Here is a 13,458-nt window from a genome sequence, read left to right as displayed (position 1 = left end):
TTTGAAAATAAAATAAAAAGACTTTGTGCCGCTCCGATCCCATTGCTGGCCGCCTTGTTGCTCCTCATGTGTCAGAAGTAGATGGGCTTCAATTCACAGGCTCCCCACCCCCCACCCAATCCAGATGCTGCTCTCATGCTATGCCTACCATAAGAGCAGCACCTCGATTGACCTGAGCAGGCTGGTCTAACGCTCGCTCGGGCACAGGGATCCTGCAGATTTTCTCCAACCCGGCTGTACAACATAGCTGGGTTGAATAAACCTAAGTGTGCATGTCTGTTTGGCCGGTCTAAGACAGCCAGCAAAACTGGCATGCACACTTACAAGTGACAACCACTCCTCCCTACTGCTGATGTGATGCTTGTCAGCATGGCTCTGCCCCCGCCATAACCTTGGCATGGCTGGCAAATAGGTAAGAAAAATAAAATGTTTTTTATTATCATTTTATTTTTCAGTAGGGCGACGCTCCTCCGCCACAGCAGAGGAGCCACCCTTGTGTAAAGCATTGAAATGTAACGACGCTATAAAAAGATAGTAATGCTCACTTATTTCCAACCGGAAAAACGGATTTCCATTTTATGAAAATAGGCATATGTTTATAAGCAAAACCCACAAAAAACCCACAAAAATATCATACATCTTAAGGAGGACAGGGGCCCTACAGGAAAGTGGGGAACTCAAACTGACTACATTAGAACGAAAACTGCAGTTATGAAATGAAATACAAGAGCTTAGCCCATCTCTGGAAGCAGGAAGATGATTAAGTCAAGACATTAAAATCGCATTTCCTTAATTACATTTGGGCTCATGGAGCACAGAAGAACAATTCAGGAAATCTGCTCGTTTCATACTCGTCAGAAGTGCTCTGAAGTGCAAGCCTCACTAAAAGCGAAGCCGAAAACGGACAAACACAAAAAGTAACACAGGAGCTTACATTTACTGAATGTGATCACTTGTCATTTTGACTTAAACTGTAAAATATATGCATTGATACAGTTGTTGCGAACAGTACATTAAAAGCAGATCTTTTATATATGGCAACCTTGCTGTTGCAGTGTTCACTTCAAACATGTCTTATGGGTTGTAAAAGTTTAAAACAATGCCTTTCACGTCTGACCTGTCGATAGTGGACTGACAGAGTGAACTTAAAAGCACCATAGAAGCTAAAAACGTTTAATATGTTTCACTAGTTAAATTGTTTACAAAATTCCAGGAACGCAAATATTTTCTTAGCAGCAAGCCACTGGTGCTGCCGAATGATGAGATTGTCAAATAACAAGGCTCCCTACTTTTTATTCCACCTCATGCTTCTTTCTTTCTTAGTTAGCTGTCTCTCTCACTCTTGCTGGTTCTCTTTCATCCCCGTTTCCTCTCTTTATCACTGTCTTCCATCTTTCTCTTCCTCCTTCTTTCTTCCTTTGCTGACTCTCTCTCTCTTGCTCTGCATAGAAGTCCTGGTCGTCAACAATGAGTGTAGGTGCACACCAACTGCAACCACAGCCACAAATAAAGCACTGACACTTTTTTCCAAAAGCTATGGGACTGTATGGAGAATCCATATTTGTTAGCACACTGATTTCTTCTAAAATTTGGAACTACCTCTTCCAACTCAGTGAACAACTCTACCCATACCAGACACGCAGTTGAAACTTGCCAGCTCGCCCCATGCATATGTTGAAGGACACACATGAAAACACACCATAGAGTGCTGGTCACCTGTACATTGACAGCCCTTTTTAACCCCAGACAGGTTTCAGCCTACCTGCACGTCGTTAGTGGGGTGCAGATTGAGTCGTATGGAATGCAGCCCAGAGTAATCACCAGTGGCTTGGATTAATTAAAATACTTTGTTGTTAGTTGAAGTAGGCGTGAGGGATATGTATGTACTGAGATAAAGGATAGGTCTCATAGCCTATGCTTCACAACCATAATACCATCCTAGACTTAATCCCTTCACTCCCCACCTCACCTCCTGTAATTATGTGTTTCTGATCTCTTCTATATTTGTACATACTCACTGTCCGTCGTTCGCATTGTGGACCTAACTGCATGTCTCCATATTCTCACATGTTGGCTATGAAACCTCTTGCAATGCACAGCCCTCCATGGTCTGCGGATCTTAATGTGCTTACTATAAATATCTCTAAGCAAGTGAGCAAATGAACATAAGAGGCAAAGAATTCCATACAAACAAGGGGATATTTAGCTTCGCTTACAGAAGAAGTTGTCAATAATAACTGACGCGCCTGCTACACCCACCACCCTAAAAAGAAGCATTCACAGGATGTGGTAGTCATGTCACTTTTGTAACAAAGAATCATAAAAAGTCCGATTTAACTCCACTCCAACGGGGGGGGGGGGGGGGGGGGGGGTATCCACTTGCATGACCCAGCCAACTGACACTGGGCTTTTAACATGCAAGGGAGACAGGATTTCACCTCCATTGTGTTGAACCCGATGAGGCACTGGAGTACAACAACTTCATCATTCAAAAGTCTGGAGTCCTAACAAGGTTGGCAAGGATATACATACAACAGGTCTGGTGGAAAAACATAAGTACATCCCACATATGAAGACATTCCAGTGGGACCAATGTATAGGACACAATCCGAGACATCCAACAGCTCTAAACTACTGTTTAACCCCTTTGCTGCGGCGGGAATTCCGCCGCAGCGCTAAGGGGGTGAGGGGGTCGAGCGGCGCTCGCTTGCTCGTGACGGAGCCGCTCCGTCACGAGCCACGGTTGAGCTGTGCTCGTAACGGAACGGTTCCGTCACGAACGCGCCCGCTCAATGGAACGCTCAGCGCAGGCACAAAATTCGCGCCGCGCAGGCCCGCCAAGCGGGCCATGACGGAACCGCTCCGTCATGAGCACAGCTCAACGGAGGCTCATGACGGAGCGGCTCCGTCATGAGCATAGAACGGGTTAAATGATGAATGTTTCACTACACAGAAACTCCATAACAATACAAATCACTCACACCGTAACCAAGGTTCAGGCCTCCTCGATGGAAGTACACAAGTAACTTAGGTGGTTGTGCTTTAGGCCTGAGGGGTAAGAACTACCACTACTAGACACACTTTTCTTTAATATAACAGCACCCTTAAGTAGTAGTTCCCACTCCCACCACTAAACCGTGCAAGAAGATAATCTGTAATGGAGATCATTTGCTACAAAGGAAACGAAATTTGGAAAATTACACTTGGAACATCTTTGAAAACGTCATATAATTGAGTTTGTGCATTTCTGCAAAAGGTTATTTGTCTGTTGAAGCCAACTCTGAACACGTCTATGCCCCAGAGACTACAGGACGTTTGTCAAAATCTTGAAATTACTGAATTTTGAGGGCCTTAAACTTGACTCCAAGCCCTTGAGTGTACACAGAAGGACCATTAATGACCACATCAAACTGGTAATAACTTAGCACTATGGAGCAATTTTCTTGTCCTTTGCCATGTCTGTGTTTTACAAATCTTAGTCAGTACCACGATGGACCAAATCTGTGACATCTGACGAAATGAGAGGGACCTTGGATAAGTTAATTATGAAACATGAAGAGAAAAATTGGATACAACAGGAAGACGGGACATCACAAGAAGACAAGACAAAAGCGGTACTTTTATGCTCCTACTCTTAAGATACTGCCAAGGACCTACTGATCACCAGTAAAACAAGCATTCGCATAGCCAATAGGTCTCGCTTTTGGGATCTTATAAGTATTTAGTTTGGCAGCACAATATCCTTGGTGCAACAACATTAACTGTTGCATGGTTAAACACTTATAAGGTCCCAAAGGCGAGACATATTGGCTATGCCAATGCTTGTTTGATTTGCTAAAAGTCTCTCTGTCTATTTTCCTCTGCCAGTGTGGCAGATGGAGAAAAAGTTGGCCACCATACTCAAAAGTATGGGTTAATATTGCCCAAGCTATGCCCTCTTACATGCAACTAAAGCTAGCAGTCGGCCCAGACTGCCAGAAAGTTCCTCTAGTATGCATACCCTCTTCCGTTTCTATGTAGTATGCCATTCACATATGCTGTACACACCCTAACTAGTCCCCAGCAGCAAGTACAGTGGTGTTGAGGGTTTTAGGGCAAGTTAACTCTGGATATCACTGAAATTGTTTGGGATGTGAAATCCAATAACCTTAGCTACCTGGGAAAATCGATGGCTATGTTTAAGTCTCAGGAGAATAGTTTTATTTAAGATTAAATCACCAATCACTTACACAGTGCCAAAAAATAAAACCACAGATATCCGAACCCTTGACGCAAAGTGCAAAGATAATAACATCAAACCACTGGATATTACTCAGTCTGCTGAAATATTAAAAGTTGTTCTTGGCTCGAGGGAATTCAGGACGGCTTTGAAGGTCAACCAGCAAAGAAACTGAAAGATTATTTTCCAGGTGAGTCACTGGAAAAACTTTTAAATCTGGACTTCGAATGCCTTGGTCAATTTAAGACTATTGTGGGGTTTAGTTAAAGTCTTGAACACTTCTATCCCGAAAGTCTAAAGGAATCCCAGCAGTAAAGGGGTTAGTAAAACATATCAAGAAGTGAAAGGTGTAATCTTGAAAGTTTTTTTTATCTTAAACAATAAAACTTCTACACCTTGTTTAATTGGTCACAAATGAAGATGTCACAATCCGTCACCTATCATAAGTTATGAAGGACATTGAATTAAAAATATGAATTACAACTATTTCCTGTCCATAACAGTCACCCCTGTGCAGAAACTATTTTTGAGTTTATGGAAAATGTGGTGTTATCTATAGGATGAAAATCTTATCTTTTCATACGAATATATGCATTGCTCTTCCAAAACGAGTGGACAATACCAATGCATTTGATATAACAATCATTTTGACCACCAAAAACAGTACAGGGTTGATCCCTTGGGATGCCCCTAGCCCCTCGACTTTCTGTTATGTTCTATAAAGAGTAGAGCAAGGACACAGAATGTAAATAAAATGTGACTCAGAATCCAGAGCACTTTGTTTCTGCCACTGCCTTCATGCCCCTAAAACAACAGGTACAAGGGCAGACAAAGAGAACACATGTGCAAACCCTAACTGAGGTCCATGGTCTTAAGGAGCAGCTTCCACAGCATTTCTGGCGTAACAGGAGTTTTGTGGTGGCTTGGAGTATGCGGAATGTTAGGAATGGAAAGTTTTTGGTAATGTGTGTGGGTTCCCTAGTGGAGGGCTGAGCAGGGAGTGGTTAGAGGGCAGGCTGTGATCACATTCGGTACTGCTCCACTGGTTGGAAGAATAAAACTACACTTTTATTGGAATTGTTCAATGTGTACCTAGTTAACTGAAAGGGTCAAGAACACACATGACAAAAACACGCAGTATTGTGATATCAAGAATAAGACTAAACCAGTGAAGGCTCAGATGGGTGGATCAGTGAATTGGTGCAAAGAGACACAGCAAGGTTTGCAAGGGGGGAATGCCAATTTTTGCGACCAGTGGAAGTGTTAAATAACGGCCATACGTTGAGTGATGAAAGGGTGTGAATCTCTACTGCATGGTGTGTTGAAATATGAGGGTCGTTGAATTGATGATTTGGGGGAGTGACGGGTGAAGCATGACAGCTGCGTCATATATAATGTGGATAATTTGGGCAATAAGTGACTGTAGCCTGGATGAGGCAGTGGGGAATCACCTACTTCTGATAATATGGAAATATGAAGATAAAGACTTCCTCGAACATAATGCAGCACGCTGCTGCATTTTAACACGCATCCGCCACAGGATGAAAGCTGGAAACGTAAAGCGGAGAAGGCGTTAAAAAAATACTTATCGTTTTTACAAGCGTCACATTGGCGCAAGGGTCCAATTTGAGTACCTAACAGCAGGCGCACCGAAATAGGGGCAGTGTCGACACAGGAGTGGCTGCAGCCGGATCTACCATGGCTCGCCCTCTGCAGTGCGGGTGCAGCCCGTGGGCCCCCACGCACAGGTTAACGCAGTAAGAGGAAGGCTCGATGTGGCAGCAATGCACCTGCGAGGCGTGGGCTGTGGCGAGAACAGAGTGGGTGGCAGAACTCTAGCAACGAACAAGCAAATGTGCGCGCGAAAGTGCTACGATCGGGAGTTGTGTGCGCGTGCAAAAAGGAAATAAAAAAACCAAATGCGCACGAAAAGCATTGGCCTCGCGGGCGCCGAAAGTGAAATTGATCGCGATGCACTTAAATACCCGTGACGGAGAAAAGACAGATGGTGGCTGCGCGCGTGCACATGCCTCTGGTAGCACTTTGACAACCCCCTTACTAAAAGTCGAGCAAGCAGTGCATGCACTGCTCTAGGCTCGACCTAAAAATGGGGCTGCTAAAGAACTTGAGTATTAATGAGATCCGCGCTGCACAAATAGCTAATGTAGTGCAATTTAAGCAGCTATCCAAGCTGGCATTTAGGGATCAAAACAGCAGCAAATATTATCCACATGATTTGCAAAAGTTAATAGGGGCACAGTGCTTTACTACTCCTCTGCATTACAATTTAGACCAAAGTTGTCCATGAACATCAAATAATACATCAAACAAAATGTAGAACAACAAGGGACTTTTCTCCAAGTCAATCAATCAATCAGGATTTATAAAGCAAGGCTAATCACCCGAGAGGGTATCCAGGCGCTTGCAGGTCCTGGAGGCTAATTCGAACAACCAGTTCTTGAGGGCCATTCGAAATTCCGGAAGTGAGGTGATGGTTCGGAAGTGTGTGGCACTGATGTGAATATAATGACCTGAATTTACCTGCATGGTCTGCAGCACTCCATGACTTACCATAACCGTAAGGCAGGTGTGTTCTCAGGTAACTGCTGGGAGAAGGAGGCGAGGAACTGACCGGAGACAAAGGGGGAGAGTCTGTTTCCTGCTGTGAGAAACCAAAGAAGATTTGCATAAGATAAACAAAGTTAAGAGAAATACAAGCAGTAGGGAAATAATAAATACAATCCGCAACAAAATTAAAGAAAATGATCTTCCTGATTTACTCAGATGCTCAAACGTTATAATAGTCTTTCAAGGCTCGATTTACAGAGGTGTTTGCACATCCTAAGTAAAGTCTAAGTGTGCAAATACCAATGCAAATTCACGTTTTTAATTCACAAAATATGAAGTTACGGTTGTAAATGTATCTAGACACATAAAACTACACCAGCATCATGTAATATCACTTATGACTGTGAGAAAACGTGTTAGAAGGAGAGGGATGCAGACCGGATTGCCTGCCTAGATAGGTACATTTGATGGAATTTGCAAATTTCGGCTTGTATATTCCAACCCATAATACAATCAGAGATTTAGTAATGAAAAGGGACTGAGCAAGTCCCTATTTGGAGTGGTAACGGGGACAGAACAACTCCAAAATTACACAGGTGTAGGGAAAGAGGCTTTACTGCATGGAATACATATCCCCAATGAAGAACTTTAAAAAAAGGTTGGTAAGTGCAAAGGCAGTTGTGCATTTTATTCATGCCTGCCTATTACTTTTACATGATAATTCCAAACAAGCATTTGCAATGCAATAGGTCTCGCAGTTGTTAGAGTTTGAACTATTGGCATTGTAAATGGCAATGCCTTTTATTTATGTGTTGGTTTTTTAATTGTAAATAAAAAGGCATTGTCAATTACAATGCCAATAGGTTAAACTCACGCAAATGTGAGACCTATTGCATTGCAAATGCTGTTTAAAATGGAGCAGGGTTGGGCAGTCCTAATGGATATGGGGAGATTGTTCTAGATTCTCGGTACATGGATAGAGAAGGCTTGCAGGAATTATTTTTTTTGCATTTCGTAAACCCATTCAGATTGTGCCCTTGTGCGAGTGTGCCAAGGCAACTAAAGATGGCAAAGTAGTTAGTCAAGTAGGCAGGGGTGCCAGTTGGGATGGCTTTGCGTAGGTGAACAACAGTTATAGAAGCCTGTTGATTTAAAAGTAGACATACGTTCTTGTATAGAATTCTCAGTTTGCAATGAAGTCACTGTGCACAGTGACTACTTTACATTCTGAAAATACATCGTGCATGTGATAGATATACATTTCGAGAATCACAGTCTTTGAATTCGCATATAAAAGGTTTTCTAAATTAATCTGATAGTCTTTTTGAAAGAAAAAAAACAGGCCTAAAATGTCCCAAAAATAGAGGTTACGGATCCCCACATTGGTTGAGGCATGCTTAGTAAGGGAACAAAAGTGACTGGAACCTGTGACCTTTATATAGGGTTGTTGCATCACTTCCAGTGAGGTCTCAAGATGTCGCGGATGATGCTGGACAGAGCCTCCTGGTGCTGGTGACTGAATATGAAACAAGTACTTATGCACATGTCAAAACATACAAACACAAACGTACACATACAGACTCGTACTCAAAGACTTACACACTTAACCTCGGGCAAACACAAACATAGACGCGTATGCAGGCACAAATACACACAGACTCACAGGCACACAGACTCATAGATCCAGACACACCATCCAACACACTGATCCACACGGCACGCACATACAATCACACACGCACATACTCACAGATCCAGACACTCCATCAAACAAACAAACATAGACCCACACATGCGCACACACAAATACAGATCCAGACACACAATCAGACAGGCCCACGCACGCACACACACGTGCATATACGAACGCGTGCAAACATGTAATAACGCTCACACTAAGATGCAAAGAGAGCCAGGATGAAGTGTGCAGATTGGAGGGGGATAGGCACAACCCCTTCCCACCCTCACCCGGTCCCTATCAGCCGACGCCGAGACTCGAAGCGGGCAGCTCTGACCGTCACTCCACATAATGTTGAAGCATCAAAACGCGAAGTGAAAACACACCAAAAAATTAATAATGCAGTCTGGACTACTCAAGTTTTTTTAAAGAAATAGAGACAGGACAGCTGTGTTAAGCAAGCCAGTCTGACTTTTTGTCAGGGAAAGTATTTGCTAATAGTTGGGCGATTTTGTACGTTTTGGTACCAGCAGTCCAAGAAAGAAAATCGATTAAGATCACACGGTGCGTTGGAGTTTATTCTGTGCTCGAAACCAGTAGCTCCGCAGGGCTGCACGGGAAGCTGGCAGAAGCCCGAAAAAAAAAATCATACCGCCTTTCTAGCTAACTTGACCCACTCCAGTGCCTTTCTGAGGGTTCCCCTCTCAATATATTTCGGGAAAAGGCCACAACACTTTATTTGAAAAAGTCTAATGTTTGAAATGGGTTGGGTAAAAGTAACGTGTAACGAACGTAACTGGTGCTCATGTTATGCGCTCCAAAACCTTCGGGTCGAGTTCGCGCTATAAATATGAGCTAAAAGAAGCAAACAAAATAAAACTAGGAGTCTGCCTGCAGAAAGACTATGCTGGAGTCATATTCAAAAAGATGTTATACCAGTATGCCTCCCTCGCTGCTGACGTGTAGGGTAATATCGTTAGACGTCAAATACAGAAACGTCACGTTGATCCCGCCATAGGTTGGTGAGTTTTAACGTATTGCTTCTCTGGCATTGTAATTATTTTCCCAATGTTTAAATTCCATATAAATATATAATATTATTTTCGTTTCAGATTCTTGGTTGTTATGTTAAATAGCTAAGAAAGGAAGTTGTTTCTATGGAGCACCTCTGTTTTGTGCAAAAAATGGGTTCAAAGACACAGGGGTATGTGACATAATGTTATGGAAGGGTAGAAATCAATGTAAGCAGGTTTTTTTTTTGCATTTTTCTTGTGACCACCACACATTGGTTTTACAGAAAGAGCGCCTTGGCATCCCGTATAATGATGGCGACTGTGTGCTACATTGTGCTCTGTCATTCGGAGAGCTAGTCAGCCAATTAAAGAAGGCCTCCCTTTATGACAGGTGTGGGGGTGGGCCTTCCGCTAAACACAATTTGGCAATGTTTTACAACAGGAATACAGATTAGCTGCCACGGCTACGTTATCTTGTAGGCAGCCGCTGTCCTTCATCTCATGGTAAGGGCTCCTGCGTTACACTGTGAGAGCAGCATCCTGCACAGTGGGAGGGTGGAGCGACGTGGGCAGGTGCTCTGATGAGCAGTGCTTAACTTGAGCCGGGGGTGAACGACTGCTCGTGTGCCAGGCATGTTATTTATGCACTGCACCGAGCGCACCAGCATTTTGCGAGTACCTTAATAAAAAATAGCTAAATGTTTTCTTGCTTTGGGCAAAGATGGCTTACTGAATGGAAGCACACTATTGTCTGTCCTGTCACGAGGCCAAACAAACTTCACGAGGGCGGGCTGTGGCCTCTTGAAATGCGGTGTGTTGCCTAGCATTGACTGGCGCAGGAAGGAAGAAGAGAAAGCGGGGTTTCGTATACAACAAAAACAGTATTGCTGACTCTTCCCCCAAAAAAATAGCTGCCCAAGCATGCGCAGTACATGTAGCTTGCACATGCTCTGCGGCTCCTGCCCAGGGCGGCGCGTGAGGATGGTGCAGGCAGCGCCTGTCCCCTTCCGGGGCTCCCGTGGTGAAGAGGGAGCCCAGGCGCCAGAAAAGAAGTGTGGTAGCTGAAGTCCCGGGTCCCAGGAGGGGGCCCGGGTGAAGAGCAGCAGATGGCAGTGCGGGGCTCCCGTGACTGAGGAGAGAGCCCCGCGTCGTGCTGCCAGAAGTATAGAGGAGCAGGAGTGCTCCGAAACCACACCGCAGCCAGCCGCCATTCAGGAGGAATCCCCCCGCAGACCGGGTGAGTAGGAGATTCTCCATTTGACCAGTGGTTGTGCGCCGATGAAGGCACAGTGCGCGTGTTTAAATTAAAGTGCATACTGGCTTGCGAGGACTGAACTGGGACAGGAGATGTGCACACACGTGACTGTACGTGCGCGTACACCTGCGCAAATCGCCGAAAGCTGTGCGCAAGCCTATCTCCTGTCCCACTTTCGAGGCAAGTGGATAACAATAAGCCTCGCTGGCGACAGCGCTTCGCGCTGCAACGCCAGGCTCGACCTAAAAAGTCGGACATTTTATCCAAACATAGACATACGTATGGAAGTACATTTCAGGCATTCTTGTGAACTGGCTGCAACATTTTGAGTTAGTAAACGTTTTGTTACAGGATTTCACATACCATATTTCAAAAAATTTATAACATTTCCCAACTGGACAAAATAAATATTTTGTGATCATAACCCAGGAACACAATCACACTCCCCCTTCAAATGAAAACCCAGATAGGAGAGTGGGGCAGAAAAGGAAGGCGGGGGATGAACAAAACCAACCTCAATCAATAGTTCATACTCATAGCTAAAATTACTGTTATCTGAACGGGATATTTATCAATGGATGTCCCTGCACAGGCTGAGGTGGGTCACTCAGCATCATGTCTGGCTTAAAGAAGGGCACAATAAATAAAAGGTGTAAACTCAACAATCAATCCCTGAAATTCTCCACCAATTCACAATGACATGGATCCAGGAATAGCTCTTTGACGTCAATGGGCAAAATTCATCCTGCCTTCAACTGTGTAAGATATGGGCCGCGAGAAGGATGCTTCAGTTAACAGCTTTTAGTAGTGCATTTTTAAAATGCTGCTAGCGACTCCTCCTGCGTGACTTGGCTAGAGTCTGGCACTATCAAAACCGTGCTGCCAATCAAAGTTGCATCTCATCTGATATTGGCATCATGTAACATCAAATCGTTTTTGCTGGGGCCACTTCGCTCTGTCATCTTCAGAGAACTCACTCGGACCTCGTGTAGGTAGAGGCTCTAGGCCTGCAAACAGTTACCTGTGGAGGTGAGCCGATAGCTAGGCCCTCTCCCTCAAAGAACTTCGGGATGGCGTGCCTAATGTGTCATCAGTAAACACTGAAGACAGGGCACTCAGAAGGAAGACATTCGCAGCATCTATGGTAACCTCCAGAAGTCGGGGTTCTGTGCAGGACCCAGGCAGGATCCATACTCTTTACGCATCATCTTACTAGCAGATTCTAGCCTTATGACAGATGTCTCAAGACATGAGATGTGATTTGCCACCTCTTTAATTTGGAGATCCTTGTGTCCACACACGCAAGTGTGGCGTCAAAAAAATGACTTCTTTCTTGATGTTTTTCATTGTGCCTTGAAATTCACACAGCGCTGCCAAAATGAAGGATTCCTTGTGCTGAAGTTCACATTTTTGTTGTCATATTAATTACTGGAAACCACCTCTTTTCTTCTTTTTTCTGGAAGTAGTGTCTAGAGATTTAAAAATGCTTTTCAACCCTGACCTTTTTATTTTCTAACTGGTCCTCTTTATGGTGTTATCTAGCTCTCATCTTAGATGCAGATCAAGGCAGTCACAAAAGAGTTGCCTTTACCCGGGCCCATTGGCCCTTACACACCACACCTTCCTTACTGCTGCCTCCCAGTCTTCCCCTGTGCCATAGACCTTGGTGACAAGAGGGATATTAGAGCAGCAGTTTAGGTATGCTCCCCCACTCAGAAATGTCACACCCCACGCTGTACTTTGCATGTTTCTGCTTTCAGGTCTGGCAAGTGTGGCCTTCTCAAGCCAGACATTCAATTCTCCTCGCCTAGCAGCCCAGCCAGCACCATGTTAGTTTCAGCTTGTAGAAGCAGGGCAAGCGGCACTGTCTATCTGCAGACTGCGGTGTCCAGCCACTCCAGCAAGGGTCCCTTGAGTTTCAGAGAAAGACCCCTAAGGACCTGGCAGGGGCGTAACAGAGGCCCCCGCAGCCCTATAGTGCGGGGGCCCCAAGCTCCAGGGGGCCCCCTCAGGAAGCACTGTGGCTGGAGAGCTCCTGATTTAGCCCGGAGGGGGCCCCTCTATGTGCCTTGCAGGGAGGCACCCTCAAGTGTCGTTACGCTAGTGGCTCCTGGCACCTTGCTAAGCCAAATTTCCACCTCCATACGTTGCCTGGGGCTCGAGATAGGCCTGTGCCAGAGGTCAAGAGTAATGTGACCTCTCAGTGATCCCATGACCCCACTTTATTTGGCACCTCCTGCGGTGTGGGGCTGGTTAGAACAGTTTTGCCAGGGCTGATTTTGGTTTCCAGTCAGGCCCTGGCTTAGTGGTGTAACGCAAAATGATATAGACAAGTCTGCAGAATGTGAAGAGGGGTCCCTGAGTCTCCCATATCTCACCAATATTAGGTTGATATTTGTCCTGATGAATAGCTACTAGATCATTGTTATGACTACACGTAAGCTAGAAACATGTTGACCTATAGCTATCTAAGAAAACTAAAGTCTACCAGCACCACTCATTTCTAATGCAAGTAAGAGAACTTGTTAACTTAAGTTTTTCCTAAGAAGTACCTCTTTCCCTATTTTTAACCTTACACCTTCACACCTCAACACCAATCTACTCCTTAAGCCCCAAAACCTGCACATCACCAAACGGCAGACAAGAAGATCTCCAGCAAAGAGCCCCCATTGAGGGTGCCCATCGGGCCTTGCAGCGCTGGCCCGACGAGGAGCAAACACCCTAT

General features: G+C 44.7%; 1 protein-coding gene across 6 annotated transcripts in view; it reads right to left on the bottom strand.

Annotated features, from left to right (window-relative positions):
- REPS2 (RALBP1 associated Eps domain containing 2) overlaps positions 1-13,458 on the bottom strand; it is a 1,031,179-nt gene that overhangs the window by 680,251 nt on the left and 337,470 nt on the right. For 4 of the 6 annotated variants that reach the window (XM_086934261.1, XM_086934263.1, XM_086934264.1 and 1 more), the window contains exon 4: positions 6,791-6,881. In XM_086934261.1, the coding sequence (XP_086790387.1) occupies positions 6,791-6,881 (91 nt within the window). The remainder of the gene's footprint in view (positions 1-6,790; positions 6,882-13,458) is intronic. The other 2 variants (XM_086934262.1, XM_086934265.1) reach the window with 1 other exon arrangement.

This window comes from Lissotriton vulgaris, chromosome 8 (assembly GCF_964263255.1).
Source record: "Lissotriton vulgaris chromosome 8, aLisVul1.2, whole genome shotgun sequence".
NCBI classification, from domain to species: domain Eukaryota; kingdom Metazoa; phylum Chordata; class Amphibia; order Caudata; family Salamandridae; genus Lissotriton; species Lissotriton vulgaris.
This window is presented reverse-complemented; position numbering and strand designations above follow the sequence as displayed.